The 22,817-nt window shown below is 38.8% G+C and overlaps 2 protein-coding genes and 1 pseudogene across 2 annotated transcripts; all 3 read right to left on the reverse strand.

Annotated features, from left to right (window-relative positions):
• Positions 1 to 2,854: 2,854 nt before the first annotated feature.
• Positions 2,855 to 5,197, reverse strand: LOC124137341 (perlwapin-like). Its single transcript, XM_046503607.2, has 4 exons — positions 5,130 to 5,197; positions 4,907 to 4,964; positions 3,623 to 3,751; positions 2,855 to 3,158 (listed from the first exon to the last, which is right to left on the reverse strand). The coding sequence occupies exons 1-4, from the start codon at positions 5,148 to 5,150 to the stop codon at positions 2,899 to 2,901; spliced, it is 468 nt and encodes a 155-aa protein (XP_046359563.2). The 5' UTR covers positions 5,151 to 5,197; the 3' UTR covers positions 2,855 to 2,898.
• A 10,441-nt stretch (positions 5,198 to 15,638) lies between these two features.
• LOC124137417 lies at positions 15,639 to 18,563 on the reverse strand (annotated as a pseudogene).
• On the reverse strand, positions 18,534 to 21,094 carry LOC124137347 (perlwapin-like). Its single transcript, XM_046503613.2, has 4 exons — positions 21,041 to 21,094; positions 20,811 to 20,868; positions 18,947 to 19,072; positions 18,534 to 18,837 (listed from the first exon to the last, which is right to left on the reverse strand). The coding sequence occupies exons 1-4, from the start codon at positions 21,059 to 21,061 to the stop codon at positions 18,578 to 18,580; spliced, it is 465 nt and encodes a 154-aa protein (XP_046359569.2). The 5' UTR covers positions 21,062 to 21,094; the 3' UTR covers positions 18,534 to 18,577.
• Positions 21,095 to 22,817: the final 1,723 nt, after the last annotated feature.

Below are 22,817 nucleotides of genomic sequence, written 5' to 3' on the forward strand. Positions count from 1 at the left end.
TACTAAAAACGAGGAGGATTATTTAATTAATTTTGAATCGAAAGAAAGTTATATTTATGGCCTCACTACAGTTCATAAGAGCGCACAGATCCAAGAAAAATGTCGAACTTTGAATTCTGCTCATGTCAAAATAGCCCCCGTAAATGATTTAAAATTACGGCCAATAATTGCGGGACCAAAATGTCCCACACACAGAATCAGTGACCTTATGGATAAAGTGTTGAAACCAATAACTAAACATGTCAAGAGCTACATAAAAGATACCACTGATTTTCTGAACCAACTTCCCGCCTCAGTCGAAAATGGTACAAAGTTGGTCAGTTTTGATGTAGTCAGTTTATATTCAAACATTCCCAATTATCTCGGCATAGAAGCTATTGAATACTGGATAAATAAACACCGTTCGGAAATCCGAGAAGACATTATCTCCGAATTCATTATCGATAGTATTAAATTAATTCTAAATAATAATACTTTTAATTTTGATGGTTCTCATTACAAACAAATTAAGGCACTGCAATGGGGACAAAAATGGCCCCAACTTATGTAACCCCATTACTTGGTTATTTGGAGGAAAAACTGTACTCAAAAATTGAAGAAAGATTCGACATTGAATTTGGACAGGGTTTTCAAGATAAATGGAAAAGATTTTTAGATGATTGTTTTGTTCTGTGGAATCGGAATGAAAACGATCTGAAGTATTTGATAGATATTTTACAGACACTCCATCCAAGTTTAATCTTTACTTTAGAGATGAGCGATAACAATCTAGATGTAATAATCAAATTTTCGTTGTGTTCATGGAAATTCCTGCATTCTGATTAGCTGAATTGGTCACGTGTTATTGCCTTTATTTCCCAATGAATGTAAAGAAGTAAGCCACGCCCACCGCGGCGCACTAGTTTTATTACTGCGGAATGTCAGGGAATCCCAATATTACAGTCGAGGGAATTCCCTGTCTGCTCACGTGTATCGTCATGCACAGGACATTTAGCGACTTTCATGCATATTCATTTTCCAAACTACCCTTTGAAACCGAAGGCCGAGAATGAATGAAAAAGCAAACGTGCAGGCTCGCTCGCCTGTTTTTTCCCGCTCGCCTTGGTTCAACTTTCATGTCTTCGGGTTTCATTTCTAACTAGCATTTCTCCAACTGTGTTTTACCGTTATCAGGGAAGTAATGTTTGAATCACGCAGTAAATGACCATGTTATTTGAAACAGCCGCCTTCTCTAGGACATATCTTTTCCGGTTCGTTACAGTCTGACTGTTGCAGTTCTTTTCGCCTCTTGGCTTAATTGACAGGTCCAATGAACATTGTTTTAATCCCACTCTCCGTTGATTGGCTACTGACTGTGAAGGCGTGTCAAGTTATGTGCATAAATTAAACGATCACCTGATTCATGTCACGCCACTGTATGTATTCCTACACCTGGAATGTTTATCAATGCCGTCATTTTTGTCTGTTGTGATATATGCAACTGTTTTGGGTTAAACTATTGTAGATAAAACATGTTTTACGTTGTCGAATTTAATTATAAGCATTGACTGTATATTTTTTTCGGTTCATTGAGGTATGAATCGAAAAACCGATGTGCAAACTTTTGTAAGAATCCGCTATGCAATTTCAAACAATAACATTGAAACAGATGTATATTACAAACCAACCGATTCCAAGGCAATACCTCAATTAAAGGCTATCTAAATACAATGTTTATTCCTAATGCAGGATATTTACCATCCCCAAACACACAAGTATGATAACCTCTATATCCATCTATCTATCTATCTCGCTCTCTCTCTCTCTCTCTCTCTCTCTCTCTCTCTCTCTCTCTCTCTCTCTCTCTCTCTCTCTATATATATATATATATATATATATATATTTGGTACAATGTTTGAACTTACATTTATTAAGTAAGATAAACAACCACTGCTGTCCACCAGGACACTAGAAGACCCATTCCTTGTAGACACCGATGAGGGTGATGAGGGGAGGAAATCGTGCTTCGCCAATAAGTGGGGTTTTATGACATAAACAGCACAGGTTCGTTTGCACAGAAGCACAGGCGGCGTGGATATTCAGTGGATGTAAAATCAACAGAAATAAAGCAACGCCAAGGGACAAATTGGCGAAACTGTTTGAGTTTGCAATTGCACAAGTGCAAGTCTAAGAGGGTATAGTTCCACAATTGTCTTCATATTGTCTTCAATAGGCAATTTTCAAATGTGAGACGTTTTTGCTGGTTTCGTATGTAAAAGGACACTCACGTGTTCAGTACTATTAAACACGTTCTTATTTCTTTTCCGCTTTCATAAATGATCTGAAGGGTAATTCGTTGCACAGTATTATGACGGGGTATACACGCTGGTACGATCCTCGGAAATAATACGGTGCTTCGGCTTAGTTTCGCCAGAGAGGCGAAAATGAGAGTAACGTCACGTTCAAGATTATCGCACTTATATGGCAATGTGCATGCGCATGTACTACTCCGGACTAATGCCGATTTATAGGCTAGCCCACTGACACACGCAGTTTAACATTGATACCACACCTAGACACAGTGTACTGACACCGAGCAGACCAGTCCTTGTTGTAGCCCATTGATGCCGAGCGCCGGATAGGGTAACAACAGGTACCACCTTTTAACGACTTTTGGTATGGTCGAACCCCCAACCTTACACTCCGGGCGGACGCTGCAAAAACTAGAACACGGACACGGTCTATAGTCTCTTAAGAAATTGGGCATTCAGAGGGGCTATACGAGCCTGCAAGCCATGCCAAAGTTCCACACAACTTATAGTATTTCTCATAAGAGTAATTTACTAAATTGCTTAGATTGTTTGTCAAGTCAACGTTTCAACAGGAGATATTTATTCACCAACATTTACATCAATATATTCAGTCATAGCATGGTTTTTCACATCTCCTGGGGCAGCTTCCGCAGCACTTCTGGTCCCCGGGGCAGTCAAAGTCACCGTCACAGTACACAACGCAGGCCCCCGCATCATACTTTCTCTTTGGACAAGTTCCGGGCTTTTCTGGCCTGTAGCACCCCTGACACCCTGGCTTGCCGCAGCACTTCTTGTTTCCGGGGCAATCCTGGTCGTTGTGACACGCATTTCCTTTACAAGGGCCTCGTTTTATCACTGGGCAAATCCCTACACAATATAAATATTAACTTGTTAGCACATTTCAGTTTTCAACTTGTCAATAATATTTGTTATACAGTACATCTGCGAGGGTATATGAAAGAAACAACGTGTTTTGTAACATATAGCTTGTAAAGTGTGTAGCGATTCTTGGTCCAAGGTTGTGTCCCGTTGTCGTGGACGGATCCTGATCACCCTGAACATGACCCTTTCTTTTCAAACACTTCACAGGTCATGGTGTAATTATTTCATACTGTTTAATTGACTGAGAAGATGTTGTGATCGATGTTTAATGCTCACAAGCAGATATGTGTCGGCCCAATCAGGTCAAATCCTCTTCAATCAGCTTTTACTCGAACGCAAGGGGAAATATCAGGGACTAATGTTACCTCAGGATGCCAAAAAGAAAACAACACATTCCCTCAAACTTTCACTTAAGCAGCTTGATATGTCTTTGAATGCGTTTAATTTACCTGGCTTGGGTTTGGAGACACAGGTGATGATGCATCCAGACCTACAGCAGAAGTCCCCAGGACGGCAGTCACGGTCGCTGTAGCAGCTCTGATTGCACACAGGAATGAAGGTCCACCCAGGAGGACAGTCTGGAACAGTTGGTACAGGTGCATGGTTATTATGTACTGTTATAGACCTGTATGTTCAGCTGCAAGTGACACACACATATATCAAGATGAACCATTTACTGTTACCCCATCATCGGCACTGTGATACTAATTAAATTCGTATGTTGAGATAAAGCATTTTGGGTTTGTTTTAGTTTTGTAAAATATTAACAGTAAGCCTTAAGTGTTTTATCATATTAATTAAATTGTGTGCATTAACGTGCAATTAGAAGCATTTCTTTAGATTAGAAGATGTGAAGTTAACCAGGATAGCAAACTATATCAACAACATAAACATAAGATATGACATGTTCATTTCATAATATAAGTACTTGGTGAATGGCCCTTTTGGAAGTGACACGGTAGAATTAATTCACGTTTCACCTTTCACCTTCCCCAAGCATGCCAAACATACATCATAACATTGTTACACATTGAGGAATGAATTTTGTTTTGTGTTAGTCAGAAATAGATGCCTGCTATGGGACTGTTAGTGATCATGTTTGGACTGGGCGGACACGTTTCGCGGGTACATTTATCATTGGACCAATCAGGAACAGACTGTATAGCCACCAAGGGTGATAATATATCATCTGTGAGTCACTGTATATTTTGAAGTTATATTCTTCTCCTGGTAAGATATATCTATTTCAATGTGTATCAATATTATTGTAAAATAAAAATTCATGGATAAACATATTGTTAGTGTGTTCATTGCAGATGTGCATGAACGCGAACGTTTAGTGAACTTGGAGCTGACCGCAACCTTATGGCGCTTAATGTGAGCGGCATATCCTGAGAGTGAGAGTCAGTACATGTGCACTCAGGAATACCAAGCTACCTGACAGTAGGTAACATATATGTTACAATGGTCAACAACGGGCAGAAGAAGAGACAGTGCCAAAATATAAATAACTGTAATTAATCAGAGACATAGTTACACAGCTCGTTTAGGATGGCAGACAGTCAATGTACAATGAAATGGCGATTAATAATGGGGATGAACATTTTAAAGAAATTGCGATAAACTGATGCTTGGCAAAGACAGGTACAGAGTAGTTAACCTTTGTTCATTCAGACATTCAAATCGGTCGCTATGACAGTATCAGTATCAATATCTGGGGTGATTTGCTTTACCTGGGAGCGGTGGCCCATACCCAGTGGCAGTTCCCACAAGAGCCGCTGTACAAACAACCTGTAGACGTCAAACAAGTGATATATGCCATGCAAATACAACAGCTTGAATTTTAGATCAAGATTTATGCTCAGCAAAATTGCAACAGAACTGTGGATTCTAACACACCCAACAAGAGGGAAATGACCATGTTTTCATTGGTGAGTTTACGACAGCAATACGTACCAAACACAGGAGGAGATGCATGTTGCTGGTGGTCACATGATGGGAGCAGTTTGCTTATATAGGAGCCCAGAGTTGAAGGTGCGCTGGTCTGACATATATCACAGGTGTCAGTGACTCATCTGTAGGATTACTTTGCGTATTCAACAAATATATTGTTTTTTGCTTTATGAAAATGAGCAGTTTATGATTCAACATACAATCCCTCCATGTAATACATGTTGTTTTAAAACTAATGTGATTGTCTTACGCGATCTGGCTAAACATGTGGGTCATTAGAGCCAGTAAGTTCTTTTCATGGCATCACCTCTGGTTAATATTGGCGTGAAGTCTGCACACTGAACAGTAGATTTGTCACTTTTCCGTATACTATTAGGTGTTTGTTCTTAAAAATCAAATTTACAGAAAGGTGTTTTCTCAGGTATCATACAAAACAGTTTTTGTCGTGCTTAGAACAACGTGTTGGAAGCGTATCGGCTGCTACTTTGTCAACATAGTATGTTGCGGAACCTACTGTTTTATGTCAGTGTATGGTATTGTTTAACAGTGATTATTGTTGTGTTACATTGTTTCTGTTGGGATTCGGTTGGCGCTCATTGCATTGTGTTTGGGCAGTGATCAGTCGTCAGGAAGCTACTATGTTTAGATTCTAATGCGGTCTGTGAACCTCCGGTCTGGTTTGCCGCGGACGGTGATCGTATGTTATGGAAATTTATTTAATGTTCCAGTGACGATGGACTGTTGATGGCACTATACAGAACTATCCAGTGGCTGGGTAGATTGTATCTAAGGAGACACTGGCGTGTTTAATGATCTTTCACTCATTTCATCGCTTCGGAACAAGCTTTCATGTGAGGATCGTTCATCATCCCTGATTGCCTGCTTGGCCCATCTCGAAAGTTGATCACTGTTGCCGCTGGGTGAATATATATTATTATGACTGACTTTTGCTATCTCCTCTGTATTTGTTTATTTGATAGTGACCACAGACATCATATTATATACTGTCTCATTGAATATTGTGTTACCACTCTATTGTGTATCGCATTGTAATGGTGCTGATGTGTAAACCTAGTTAATTTTGTAATAATTTGTTGATTGTATACCACCTGTTGGTTGTGTGTTGGTTTCACACTACGTTCTGTCAGGTACAGATTGTTTCAATTTGAGAATCGACACGTGACAGGTCTCTCCATGTTTTCGATGCCGGGTGTTTGATGCAGGAAGTGAAAGGACATATCTGGTGTTTGATGCAGGAAGTGAAAGGACATATCTGGTGTTTGATGCAGGAATTGTAGCTCCTCGCTGGTGAAAGGCTGCCACTGTACAACGGCCAGGGAACATCATGCGGGGTTTAGAATTGGTTAAAGTGTTGTTAAGCTGACATGTCTTGACACGTGTCGTTATAGATGTTATTGCTGAGGTATATTGTGCATGGATTGCAAATCCTGTTATATACCCGAAGGCCGGTGTCTAACGTTGTAACATAAAAGTCAAGAGTATATGTGAGTTCATACATTTTTAGTTGCATCTACATTTAAAACATTGGACAGCATGTCCTTTCGTTACCCCACCAGCAGTCGGTCAGGGTGACCTACCTCGCCCTGCCTCAGGTCACATCAGTTGCAGTTGACAAGGTGCAATATCGACCCAAAAAGGTAAGGAAGGAAAAAAGTGTCAGTTTAATGCCACAGGATCGTGCTTCAGTGACCAACTGAGCTTCTTATTTGGGTAGTTGTAAGCCACGTTCCTAACGCTAACTACATAGGATGGTTAACGGTGACAATTCAAATAAATATAGCTATCTAGCTGCATAAGTTGAACTTTAAATTAAGTACAGTTATATGTGGGGCATATTTCCTCTGGGGTTTGTAACACATTACCACTGTGTGGAGCAATAGTTTCCCTGAGAGGATTGTTGGACTAGGGATAGAGCTGCTTGCCGAACGAGACGTGCACTGGACGTCTGGCACTGTGCGATGGGCTCTTTGCGTTCTGACCTCGTGGATAATAATTCATTTGAACAAGGCAAGTTCGGCAAGTACTCGAGTAAAACTGTATGTTGAAAAACCCGTGCATAATTTTTATCAAAATGAAATGACCCATGAGAGCAATTTCTGAAGGAAAGTTATAATAGGCGCCAAATACTATATACATGCTATCTACGACTGAAGAGTGTGATTAGGGACAATAGACTCTGGTTTCACTGAAGAGTTTCTGGTTTCTTTGTAGCTATTCTCAAAATGATAAAAATGATTCTTCTTGACTATGTTTCTAGGCTTATCAGAACCAAACTGTGCTATTCGTCTATGACCTGCATCACTTTTGGATTTCCTCCCACATTAAGCTGACGAGACTTGTTTTATAACTGATTCAGACCTGTACAATGACACAATACATACCTTACCATGACACAATTCATACCTGTACAATGACACTACATACCTGTACAGTGACACTGCATACCTGTACAATGACACAATGCATACCTGTACAATGACACTGCATACCTGTACAATGACACAATGCATACCTGTACAATGACACAATGCACACCTGTACAATGACACTGCATACCTGTACAATGACACAATGCATACCTGTACAATGACACTGCATACCTGTACAATGACACAATGCATACCCGTACAATGACACTGCATACCTGTACAATGACACAATGCATACCTGTACAATGACACAATGCACACCTGTACAATGACACTGCAAACCTGTACAATGACACAATGCATACCTGTACAATGACACAATGCATACCTGTACAATGACACTGCATACCTGTACAATGACACAATGCATACCTGTACAATGACACTGCATACCTGTACAATGACACAATGCAGCCATGTACAATGACACTGCATACCTGTACAATGACACAATGCATACCTGTACAATGACACAATGCATACCTGTACAATGACACTGCATACCTGTACAATGTCACAATGCATACCTGTACAATGACACTACATACCTGTACAATGACACAAAACATTCCTGTACAATGACACTGCATACCTGTACAATGACACTGCATACATGTACAATGACACAATGCATACATGAACAATAACACAATGCATACATGTACAATGCCACAATGTATACATGTACACTGACACATTACATACCTGTACAATGACACTGCATACCTGTACAATGACACTGCATATCTGTACAATGACACAATGCATACATGTACAATGACACCATACATACCTGTACAATGACACTGCATACCTGTACAATGACACTACATACCTGTACAATGACACAATACATACCTGTACAATGACACTGCATACCTGTACAATGACACAATGCATACCTGTACAATGACACAATGCATACATGAACAATGACACAATGCATACATGTACAATGACACAATGTATACATGTACAATGACACAATACATACGTGTACAATGACACTGCATACCTGTACAATGACACTACATACCTGTACAATGACACAATACATACCTGTACAATGCCACTGCATACCTGTACAATGACACAATGCATACCTGTACAATGACACCATACATACCTGTACAATGACACTGCATACATGTACAATGACACAATACATACCTGTACAATGACACTGCATACCTGTACAATGACACTGCATATATGTACAATGACACAATGCATACATGAACAATGACACAATGCATACATGTACACTGCCACAATGTATACATGTACAATGACACAATACATACCTGTACAATGACACTGCATACCTGTACAATGACACTGCATACATGTACAATGACACTGCATACATGTACAATGACACAATACATACATGCACAATGCCACAATGTATACATGTACAATGACACAATACATACCTGTACAATGACACTGCATACCTGTACAATGACACAATGCATACTTGTACAATGACACTGCATACATGTACACTGACACAATGCATACATGTACACTGCCACAATGTATACATGTACAATGACACAATACATACCTGTACAATGACACTGCATACCTGTACAATGACACTGCATACATGTACAATGACACTGCATACATGAACAATGACACAATGCATACATGTACAATGCCACAATGTATACATGTACAATGACACAATACATACCTGTACAATGACACTGCATACCTGTACAATGACACAATGCATACTTGTACAATGACACTGCATACATGTACACTGACACAATGCATACATGTACAATGACACAATACATACCTGTACAATGACACTGCATACCTGTACAATTACACTGCATACTTGTACAGTGACACTGCATACCTGTACAATGACACAATGCATACATGTACAATGACAATGCATACCTTTAAAACGACACAATGTGTACTTTACAGGGACAAGGTATGAACTTGTTTGACATCGGAGATTGAACTGTACACTGTGTCTTCGAAAAGCTTCAGCAAGACATATTTATTATATGTAACCATTTGGGATTTTATCGAAAAAAGTAAAATACAGTAAAATACGGTTATAACGAACTTAAAGGGACTACTAATTTTAGTTCGTTATAACCGTAGTTCGTTATAAGCATATATACAGCATAGCTACAGCATATAGTCAGGACCAAAAAAGTGAGTTCGTTTTATCCGTCAGTTCGTAATAAGTGTGTTCGTTATAACCGTAGTTTTCTGTATACCCAAAGGTTCTTTGAAAATATCATTTTACTTCAGACTGATATAATCTCTTTTTGTATAAAACTAGATTATCGCAAGGTATTTATTAATTATAAATCTGTATTAATCTTTACAATTATAGTTTTGTACACACGTTATTGGGTAAACACTATATCGTTACAGGATAAAATAAAAACTATTTCGTTATAAACTGTACACTATTCCTTTACAGGTTGATGCCTTTTCAATAGACGGACGACATGTCCCGATACAGGACCTCGACGATAAGAACCAGTTTAAGGTTGGAAGTTTAATCATGCCATGTTCTGTCATGTTTGTCATGTTCCGGCATCTCTAGAGATATGAACGTGCAACGTCACGTGGCATGATGTATCAGTCTCACGCCTCGAGGCAGACTCTCGTGCTCAGACATGATCTAATGAAGCGAAAAAAACTTGTGACCAGTCCTCTGGTCTGTATATTGCTAGAGAGAAGTGTGTTTTTCATTTCGAGAATAGCAACAAAGAAACCAAAACACATCCCTCAGTGAAACCAGGGACAAAAGGTCACCAATCACACTCTCGTGTCGTAGTTAGGAATATGACTATTGTTTTTAGAATAGTATGTGTTTGTATGAGTGTTAAAGTCGTTAATACTACCAAACATTTGTTTTCAGCAATACCTGACCAACCTGACTGTTTTATAGATCGGTTTAATTTCAGGAAACAAACAGATAAAATAAATGAAGTTTTATTGTATGCACAAAAATAAATGGAGGCATAACATGCCCACACATGAACGAAATAATGCCGGCTGACAAGGTATCGATGATAGACACTGCACTGGCAAGTTTTCAAAATGGCCGCAACTGTTGAATATATTCCAAGTATCAATAATGTCAATGCCTTCAACATAAAAAGTTGTGATACAAAAACAAAGTGCATAGTACAGGTCAGCAGTCAATATTCGAAGGACGTACACTATACGTTGTGGATTTCTTTTAAAACGATAACAGCAAAATATTTGATACATGTATTGAGTGGAAAGATTTGAAAGGAAAAGGGACACTTTCTTACACACAATTTGTGATATAAAAATCAAATAAAACGACACTCTCTAAGATGCACGAGTAAACTGAACGCAGGAAAAAAATTCTGTCGAGCAATGAGGATAAGCAATTTCCCCCGAAAATGGAATACGCTTTTAAATTATTTCACCTAATTAAAACATCACAAGGCGTCATCATTACAACACAACTATGCCAAACATCAACACTATTTTACATTGGAATGTCTTCTAGATCACGGATAAGGATAAGCGTAACCACAACATACAACCTTTTAGATGGGAACCAACACAAAAGTCAAATGATTCCAACACCAAATGACTCATCTCATTTTATTAACAATAAAACAAGTAGGGATACCCAGAGAACAAATACATAGCTTCAGTTCAGATTTCAAAGAAACTATTGAACACATATTTTGGTCGTGTAGAAAATTGAGCTCAAACTGGATTGATTGAGAAAACTGGATTCTAAATAAAGCACAGGTAAAAATTAAAATTACTCAAGACGTCTTAACAGGTTTTCCAGCACAAGACTACAATCCAATATATGCACTAACCATCGTATCGAAGTACATGATTTTTAGATATAACTTGTGTAACAACACTCCTACATTTCAGGAACGTAAAGAGGAGTTCATACAATATATGCCCACCAAATATTCTGCATCAATATATATGCCAACACGAACTTCTTACTAACACATTTTTGGTCAAATTATCATTTATTGTTTAGTTCATCACTGTTTAGCAACACTGTGTCTATTAATTTTAGTTATAGAATCACGATGTATGCATATTGTTATATGCAATGACAAAATCTTAAAAAGAAACAAACAAGGTGGTCTTAATGTTTAATGGGAATAGTCAAGGATGTGAATGTTCGCCACCATTGTGAAATAACCAAACAAAATTTAAAGTAGACCTTTGGTCCACCAAGTCTACAAGGCTATGTTGTCTGTGTTCCGATGTTTGCATTTGCTCCTATGAGTATGTGACAACGTCTTATCACCGTAGGCCAATTCTCTTAACGTGCACGCCCTGCACCACTGCACGACGTTGACAGCTGTTTGGAGACAACGCCTTAGCATTATGACGCGTGGTGACAATATCCATTGCGCTCTACCTAAATATTATTTAACAATGCATTCAAGGACAACATCATCAATCAGTCATCATCACGCGAAAATCAAGAGTGGCAAGTTCCTGAGTAAAACAATGATTATTGTGCAAAACTACGTATTTTAAATGAATCAGCGACCGTCCATTTGGTATTCTGGGGGAGGGTGGGGTAGGTATACAATGACACAATACACACCTATACAATGACACAATACATACCTATACAATGACACAATACATACCTATACAATAACACAATACACACCTATACAATGACACAATACATACCTATACAATGACACAATACATACCTATACAATGACACAATACATACCTATACAATGACACAATACATACCTATAAAATGACACAATACATACCTATACAATAACACAATACATACCTATACAATGACACAATACATACCTATACAATGACACAATACATACCTATACAATGGCACAATACATTCCTATACAATGACACAATACATACCTATACAATGACACAATACACACCTATACAATGACACAATACATTCCTATACAATGACACAATACACACCTATACAATGACACAATACATACCTATACAATGACACAATACATACCTATACAATGACACAATACATACCTATACAATGACACAATACATACCTATACAATGACACAATACATTCCTATACAATGACACAATACATACCTATACAATGACACAATACATACCTATACAATGACACAATACATACCTATACAATGACACAATACATACCTATACAATGACACAATACATACCTATACAATGACACAATACATTCCTATACAATGACACAATACATACCTATACAATGACACAATACATACCTATACAATGAAACAATACATACCTATACAATGACACAATACATACCTATACAATGAAACAATACATACCTATACAATGACACAATACATTCCTATACAATGACACAATACATACCTATACAATGACACAATACATACCTATACAATGAAACAATACATACCTATACAATGACACAATACATACCTATACAATGAAACAATACATACCTATACAATGACACAATACATACCTATACAATGAAACAATACATACCTATACAATGACACAATACATACCTATACAATGACACAATACATACCTATACAATGACACAATACATACCTATACAATGACACAATACATACCTATACAATGACACAATACATTCCTATACAATGACACAATACATACCTATACAATGACACAATACATACCTATACAATGAAACAATACATACCTATACAATGACACAATACATACCTATACAATGAAACAATACATACCTATACAATGACACAATACATTCCTATACAATGACACAATACATACCTATACAATGACACAATACATACCTATACAATGAAACAATACATACCTATACAATGACACAATACATACCTATACAATGAAACAATACATACCTATACAATGACACAATACATACCTATACAATGACACAATACATACCTATACAATGACACAATACTTACCTGTACGACCCGTGAAGAACCGGAGTAGAATAGGTCTTAAGCAACCATGCTTGCCGTAAAAGGCGACTATGCTTGTCGTAAGAGGCGACTAACGGGATCGGGTGGTCAGGCTCGCTGACTTAGTTGATGCATGTCATCGATCCCAATCACTGGATTGTCTGGTTCAGACTCGATTATATACAGACCGCCGTCATATAGCTGGAATATTGCTGATTGCGGCGTAAAACAACAATCCAAACCAAACCACACCATCAGGAGTCTGACGCAGTTTCTCTTCTGTAGTGTCAACATCGAGTCCAAAGCCTGTTGATTTAGCAAGAGCCGATATCTGCTGTAACAGTGGATACGTAAAGTAATGCTATTCCAAATACTAATGACAAATCCTGACTTGTTCACGTTTATATTTCACAAATTCATCGGTAAGCAAAGATTATTTATGACCACGCTTCCCCTCCTCCATATGGATGTAGAGGTCAAGGTCAGTAAGGTAAATTATTGTGAAGCGGTAGTAAAATATTTTTTTAAAAATATAATAAAATGAATAATTCAGTTACACAGTCTCTGTCGTTCTTTGCACGTGCTTTCCGGTTTTTGGGAGATATTGGTGTTTTTCAGCAATTTTTTAAAACATTCTTTCCGAAATTATCGTGCAATTTCCGGGTATAAATTACGCACGGATCTGTTGCCTATCATTGGTTGCGATGATTAACACCAACGAACATGCCTAGACTGACCGCTGTCCAGAGGGAGAGAGCCATAGGTATGCTGCAGATGGGAGCGACACAGAGAGCGGTTGCCATTTACATGAACTGCTCCAAGATGACCATTACCAGATTGGTCGCACGTCTCCGACAGACTGGCAGAATCGCAGACAGACCACGGAGTGGCAGACCAAAGGTCACGACCCCGCAGGTTGACCGCTATTTACGGGTACTTCATCTGAGGAACAGATTTCTTACTGTGACGTCATCAGCTACCAACAGCTTAGGACATCCGGTCAGCAGACATAATGGTCCCCGGGCTTATCGCCCTTTCAAGGGCATGACCTTGACCCGTCAACTTCGACGTGTAAGATTGACATGGTGCAGGCAAACTCAGCGATGGCAACAAAGGGAATGGCGGCGAGTGCTGTTTAATGACGAGAGCAGGTTCCAACTCTTCAAACCTGATGGGCGGACGCGAGTTTATCGGCGACGTGGTGAACGTCCAGGATGTGTCCAGGATGTGTCCAGGAGGTGGAACCTTTCGGGGGCGGAAGTGTGATGGTCTAGGGCTGAATTTGCTGGGACGAAAAGACGGAACTTGTCATCATCGAAGGCAATCTGACAGCACAACGCTACATTGACAATATCTTACGGCCAGTGGTTCTTCCTTTCATCCAGCGTCAACAACGGACGTGGCCAGCTCGATCACCAGATCTGTCACCCATAGAACATCTCTGGGACCAGCTGGAAACGTCAACATCCTCCCTTCACGAGACAAGCGTTGATCGCTGCCCTCCGTGAGGAATGAAATCGGATACCTGCAGTCGAAATGAGGACGCTTGTCTACTCAGTTCAACGCCGCATTCGAAGATGCATTGCCGCTCATGGAGGTCATATGCCGTATTGAACGGTCTGGGCCGTCGTCACCTTAAAGTTGTAATCAATGTTGTTGATCGAATACTGGACGAATGACCCCTTGTCAAGAAATGTCCCAGTTGGAGGTCAAGGACATTGTTGTTGAATTAGTAAATTCGCATTTTACTGTTCTGAATGATGAATTTCTACAATACAATTGTTATTGCTGCTTCATATTGGGTTGGTCATATTTTATCCTAGAAATATCGTTGGTATATCGTCAGTTTAGAAACACAGACAAAACCATAAATATTTATATTGATAATTGTTTATTCCTCCAGGTTGTGCTGAACTTTCATCAGTGTATGATCCTTGGTTACCAACTGGAGCCATAGATCCTACTTCAGCAGCTACTACCTCAACCCCAACATAAAAAAATCCTGAAGTCAGAGAATCCCAAGAAACAGAGCACAGTGAAGCAGCACCAAGACTTGATGACGGACGTCAAGCCAGGCAACTCAAGTACAGAAAAGAAAGTACAAAACTCAGTTCTTAAGACAGAGTCTATCAATTGCAGGAAAGAGTTCTATCAGGAGAGCTAGAAAACAGGAAATGGAAAAAAAGAAACTTCAGCTACAAATTCAACTCCTTGAGCAAATACTGCAACGTGATGCTATTGACAATTGTTACTTTCTATAAACCTGCAGTTTCATTATCACTATATTGAATTCGTGTGTCCTCTGTAGGTTTTTAGCTGGAGAAGAAGGTATTGGCTATATGATCTCTAATGCCTCGTCCATCATGCCTTCCGACATATGTGTCCACTGTTCATCTGGGTTGTCGTTGTCATCTTGTAATGGCTCATTCAGTAATATGGTTACATTGTGGAGGATAGCACAGGCAAGGACAATCTGACACTCACGGCGTGGACTCATTCTTATCTGTTTAATAAACAAGAAATGTTTGTGTCAAATACATAAATACAGAATGTCACATTAAAATTTTAGAAGCAGCTTGTTTGCTTCTTTGAATTATTAATATTACTAGTATTTGGATATGTCAGTTAGGATTCATGGAGTATTATTTGTTTCTGCTATGTGATCGATGTAAAATGTGAAGCATTGGAACACACAACACAATGACTCCAAACCTTAAAGTGAAGAAAAAAATCATGATTAGATGTAGAAAAGTAAAACATTGGTCAAATTAAGTACACAAATATACTATGCATATTTACCTCAGAATGAAGTACATGAAACCGTCTTTTCCATCGACCAAATGTTCTTTCTATTGTAACTCTTGTAGCACACAAGCTGTCATTGTATCTGTGCTGAGCACTGCCTTGTGGAGTCATGTATGGGGTTTGGAGAAAAGGCCTGCAAAGATATCCACTGTCTCCCAATAGAAAGCCATCTGATATTGAAGTGTGCGATCTCTCTAAGTATATACACAAAGTGGAGGTTCTAAATATGTGTCTATCATGAGTTGATCCCGGCCGTTTAGCACACACATTCGTAAATTTACATACAAATTAGACAAATAATTAAAAAAAATAAGCAATGTTCATAATGGATTAATGGAATTTCTATTATGGGCATACATGTATATATTTTATTACCATTTAATAAACATACAGCTGTATAACGCATTGTGTAATACCAAAACGCGTGCTTATGTACTCTCGGAACACGTTTCAGGAACAAATATTGGAAGCCCCAACATCCCTTGGCTTATTCAACGACATTGCGTGTAGAGTTGATAGATCACTGAGACGAACTTATCTTGCAACAAAATTCCACAAATTACGTCATCGGGTATTGTGACGTTATTGTAAACGTTGAGGTGCAAGGCCCGTTCCACAAGGCGATCGTATTGTATCGCAACGACAGTCGTTAGTCTGTTAAAGTATGTGAGTTGTGATAGTCTTAGCCCTACGATAATTTTGTGAATTCTAAAGGTGGACCGTTGTATAGTATTAAATTCATACGTTTCAATTTTTGACGTGTTTGAAGTATTATTCTGTTAAATTCAATTGGACTATGCGGTGGATCGTGTAGGTGTCAGCTCATTAATACTCAACAGTATAATTCTAAAAACGTTATAAATGGCAAGTAATAAATATAATACTACAAACTTGTTACAGCTTTATTTTCTTAAAATTACACATCTCTTGTCACAGCTTAGAGCTGAAAAGAACTTTAAAACATCCTATGTTAGCTGACTAGAATATCCCATTTGTGTTTATTAAGAGTAATGAGAGCATTTACGCAAACCTTTCATTATTTATCTTATTCCGAATCTTTTTAATGCGGAGTTTTATAGACCTTGCAAGGGAAGCTACTCTAATTGCAAAAAGGGACAGTACTCTAATCTCACAAGACGTACCTTCGTGGTCACAGACTGCCTGTACGATGATACTGTGGTATCCTTTCCTATTAACGTAAGTTGGTTAATCTCTGATCGGTGCCTGAATACGTATGTGAGTACCATCAATGCAACCTAGGACACTCCGAAAACAACCTTGAACCTGACGTATGTAGCATTCTTGTGTTGGCCACTTTATGAATTCGTTCTTTCTTTTAACCAAGGCATCAGTCACATCGACTATGACACGTGAAACTGTACTTTTATCCACCCCCATCGTATCACCAATCACGGAAACGGAAAGCTATCATCAGTTGTTGATCGACGTTTAGAGCACGTTGTGTAGGGCGCTCCAAATCTTCTCTCAGTATACTGGCGATGTAGTTGATAGATTCCCGCCTAAAAATATGTACCTATCACGAAGTTCACTGTCTGTGTAGTTCATTAATGCAAAATTAACAGCTCGGAATCGCTTCTGTTGTCTCGCATTAACCTCTGGAACCATGAAAGCGGCGCTAGGCCTAACCATGACCGCGATTTTGTTTCAAAGATAACCAAGGTGTTAAGTATTTAACGGAGGTCGGGAGGTGTGTTCACTTTAACGGGTGTTTAACCAGTCGTTAAAGATGACCATGCTTTGGGAAACAACATAACCATTTGGTTAGATTTAACAGAGAGTTAACACTGACTTAACGGCTGGTTAACAGTTAACCGGGTTTTGAACAACCGGGCCCAGATTGTTAGGCAAGGCACGTATCTCAAGGGAGGAGTATCAACTAGGAAAAACCAAGAATGATAACTAATGCATTAAAAGAAATCAGTTCATCTCTTTCTGTCTAAAAGAATCCTATGAAAATTCCATTCTTTGTCAATCTATGACACTATTGCCACCCAAATTGCAATGGAGGTAATTTCAGGGGATTTGTACATTGCTTAGTGGGATATATAAAGTCAGATGAGGCACAGCAGGCTGCATTGAAGACACGTGTCTGGATGATCATCTGAGAGTCCAATCAACGGTATAATAGTGGTTTGTGTTTGATGTTGTCTGTAGAACACACACAATAACACTTAATATATTTTATTCACCAGCATTTACATCTTTACATTTATTCATAGCATGGTTTTTCACATCTCCTGGGGCAGCCTCCGCAGCACTTCTGGTCCCCGGGGCAGTCAAAGTCACCGACACAGTACGCAACGCAGATCCCCGCATCATACTTTCTCTTTGGACAAGATCCGGGCTTTTCTGGCCTGTAGCACCCCTTACATCCTGGCTTGCCGCAGCACTTCTGGTTTCCGGGGCAATCCTGGTCGTTGTTACACGCATTTCCTTTACAAGGGCCTCGTTTTATCACTGGGCAAATCCCTAGATAATATAAATATTGACATATAAGCACATTTCAGTTTTCAACTTGTCAAGAATATTTGTTATTCTGTAAATGTGTGTTTGTAACGGGTGCCACCGTTTTATTTACCTGGTTTGGGTTTGGGGACACAGATGTTCAAGCATCCAGTATTGCAGCAGTAGTATCCAGGGCGACAGTCACGGTCGCTGTAGCATCTCCGATCGCACACAAAAGGGTAGTTCCCAGGAGGACAGCCTTGAACAAGTGGCATATAGTGCAGGGTTATTGTGTACTGTTGTGCTACGAGTAACACTCATCATATATCAAGAAAGTATGAACCATGTACTGTTGTGCCATCATCTGAATAAAGCACTGGGACAAGTCACATGTTGAGATTTTACGAGTGCTTCATTAAATTCTCTAGTTTCTTTGGTTTGCTCGGTTAATCATCCCGGTTTTAGCCAGTTTTTGGCCAGGCACATGGACGTAAACAGAATATGAAATGATCTTGTGTAGGTGTAAAGGGCCCATAAAGTTTGTAAGTATTAACAAAATATATAAGTAACAACATGTAAATTATAACTAGAAATGCTATAACAAATGTAAATGGTGTAAAAGGGTAAATTGCATGTTGAAAATGTTGAAGTGTGTATCACAGATATTTTGTTTAAAAGCCGGAAAATAAAGTTTGGTTTGATAATAACATGTACTTGTTACCTTAGTTACAAGTTGTAATATTTCACATTTGTTTTTTATTTTAGCTTGTACCTGTCAACAATAAGCCTTACAATTAAAGTCCAGTAGAATAATTGGAAGAACATACTTAATATCGGTCACAATATTTCAAGACTGAATCAAGAATGTATGAATCAAACTATGTTGAAGTTTGACATAAACCATTCATGACAGTGTACAGACTTGTGTGTCAATGGCCAATGTGTATCACCTACAAACAGTAAGCTTTAAGTGTTTTATCAAATTAATTAAACTGTGTGCATTAACGTGCAATTCGAAGCATTTCTCTAGATTAGAAGATGTGAAGTAAACCAGGATAGCACACTAAACCATCAACATAAACATAAGATATGACATGTTCATTTCATAAGTACGTGTGAATGGCCCTTGGTGAGGCGACACGGTAGAATTAATTCACGTTTCACCTTTCCCCTTCCCCAAGCATACCAAACATTGTTATGCATTGAGGAACGAATGTTGTTTTATGCCAGTCAGAAATCGTATAGAGGAACAAACTGTGTAGCCACCAAGATTGATAATACATCGTCTTGGAGTCACAATTTATTTTGAATCAAATAGTAGATCGACTAAGGTGCATGTTATATTCTTCTCATGGTAAGAGATATTTATTTCAAAGTGTATCAATATTGTTGTAAAATATACATTCATGAATCAGCATATTTTAGTGTGTTCACAAAAGATGCACATGAACTCGAACGTTTAGTGAATTTGGAGCTGACCACAATGCGGGAAATAGCGATGGCAGTATTGTCAACGTTGACAACGGGAATAAGCGCTTGGGGGAATCAAGGACAAGATCGGTATCACATGTATGTCATAATATAAATAACAGTAATTGATCAGAGACATAGTAACACAGCTCGTTCAGGATGGCAGACAGGCAACGTACAATGAAATGGCGATTAATAATGGGGATGAACATTTTAACGAAATTGCGACAAAATGATTCTTGGCAAAGACAGGTACAGAGTAGGCAACCTTTGTTCATTCAAACATTAACATCAGTCGCTATGACAGTATCAGTATCAATATCTGGGGTCTTCTGAACAGTTTAGAGAAGAATTTAGTTTCTAATTGTGCAGTTTTGTATTATAAAGCCAATGTGGGGAAAACAGCAATACTGTGAAGCTTTATCCAAACTAGCTGGCTTTTGTACCACCACACAACAAAGACTCACTTCTAGACACACTTCTGCCTTATTTCAAATAATATCAAACTAAAGGATAAGAGGCTTTACCTGGGAGCTGTGGTCCATACCCAGTGGCAGTTCCCAAAAGAGCCGCAGTACAAACAACCTGTAAACGTCAAACAAGTGATTTATGCCATGCAAATACAATGAGCATCAGTGCACTTTCCCTAGATCTATGCTTAGCCAAATTGCTATAGATTTTAAAACTGTTAGCAACACACCGAACAAGAGGGAAATGACCATGTTTACATTGGTGAGTTTACGACAGCTGTACGTACCAAACACAGGAGGAGATGCATGTTGCTGGTAGTGACATGATGGGAGCAGTTTGCTTATATAGGAGCCCAGAGTTGAAGGTGCCATGGTCTGACAGATGTCACAGGTGTCAGTGACTCATTTGTAGGATTACTTTGCGTATGCAAAAGATATATTGTTTTTTTGCTTTATGCCAAATGAGCAGTTTATGATTCGACAGTACCTTCGGGGTAATGCATGCTATTTTAAAACTAATGTGTGTTTGATTAGGGCTAGAAACTTCTTTTCATGACGTCACCGCTGGTTAATATCAACATAATGTCTGCACATGGAATAATAGATTTGTCATTTTGTGTATACTTAAGGATTGACTGTGTATTTTGTTCGGTTCATTGAGGTATGAATCGAAAAACCGATGTGCAAAAGTTTGCACATCGGTTTTTCGATTCATACCTCAACGAACCGAACAAAATATACAGTCAATGCTTATAATTAAATTCGACAACGTTAAACATGTTTTATGTACAATAGTTTAACCCAAAACAGTTGCATATATCAAAACAGACAAAAATGACGACATTGATAAACATTCCAGGTGTAGGAATATATACAGTGGTGATGAATCAGGTGATCGTTTAATTTATGCACATAACTTGACACGCCTACACATTCAGTAGCCAATCAACGGAGAGTGGGATTCAAACAATGTTCATTAGACCTGTCAATTAAGGCAAGAGGCGAAAATAACTGCAACAGTCAGACTGTAACGAAACGGAAAAAATATGTCGACCGAGAGAAGGCGGCTGTTTCAAATAACATGGTCATTTACTGCTGATTCAAACATTACTTCCCTGATTACGGTAAAACACAGTTGGAGAAATGCTAGTTAGAAATGAAACCCGAAGACACGAAAGTTGAACCGTGACGAGCGGGAAAAAAATAGGCGAGAGAGCCTGCACGTTTGCTGTTTCATTCGTTTTCGGCCTTCGGTTTCAAAGGGTAGTTTGGAAAATGAATATGCATGAAAGTCGCTAAATGTCCTGTGCATGACGATACACGTGAGCAGAAAGGGAATTCCCTCGACTGTAATATTGGGATTCCCCGACATTCCGCGGTAATAAAAGTAGTGCGCCGCGGTGGGCGTGGCTTAAATTTTTACATTCATTGGGAAACGAATGCAATAACACGTGACCAATTCAGCTAATCAGAATGCCGGAATTTGCATAAACACAACGAAAATTTAATTATTGTCAGGTATTCCAGTTTTATAGATTGGTATGATACCTGAGAACTGTTACATTGTCTTGCTTAGAACAACGTGCTGAAAGTGTATTGGCTGCTACATTGTCAACATCTCCACATAATGCTGTATCAATGTATTATTCTATAACACACACGAGACACACGCGCACACACGCACACATACACACACACTCACGCACGCACGCACGCACGCACGCACGCACGCACGCACGCACAGAGTAGAACTCCAGATACTAATTGCATGTTCCACAAACATTAACGACAAATGGAAACAAATTAAGATCATCTAGAAATGAGTCATTCATGAAAGTGACATGTTTTAAAGAGGAAGTTTTTTAACAGGGATTACAATTGACAAGGAAAACAACATCGACATCGATTGCAAATGAAAGAGTTAACTTTGATTTCTAATGGATGACAAGACTTGTCTTACTGCTACCAAAACTGTAGGTAATATAATCACAGGTGCCTTCTCGATTGTTGTCAATAACACCCTTCGTCAGTTTTTAAAATATGGACCAAAATGTCGTGAGCTGC

This window comes from Haliotis rufescens, unplaced genomic scaffold, assembly GCF_023055435.1.
Source record: "Haliotis rufescens isolate VD_foot unplaced genomic scaffold, xgHalRufe1.0.p SCAF_26, whole genome shotgun sequence".
Taxonomy (NCBI): Eukaryota; Metazoa; Mollusca; class Gastropoda; order Lepetellida; family Haliotidae; genus Haliotis; species Haliotis rufescens.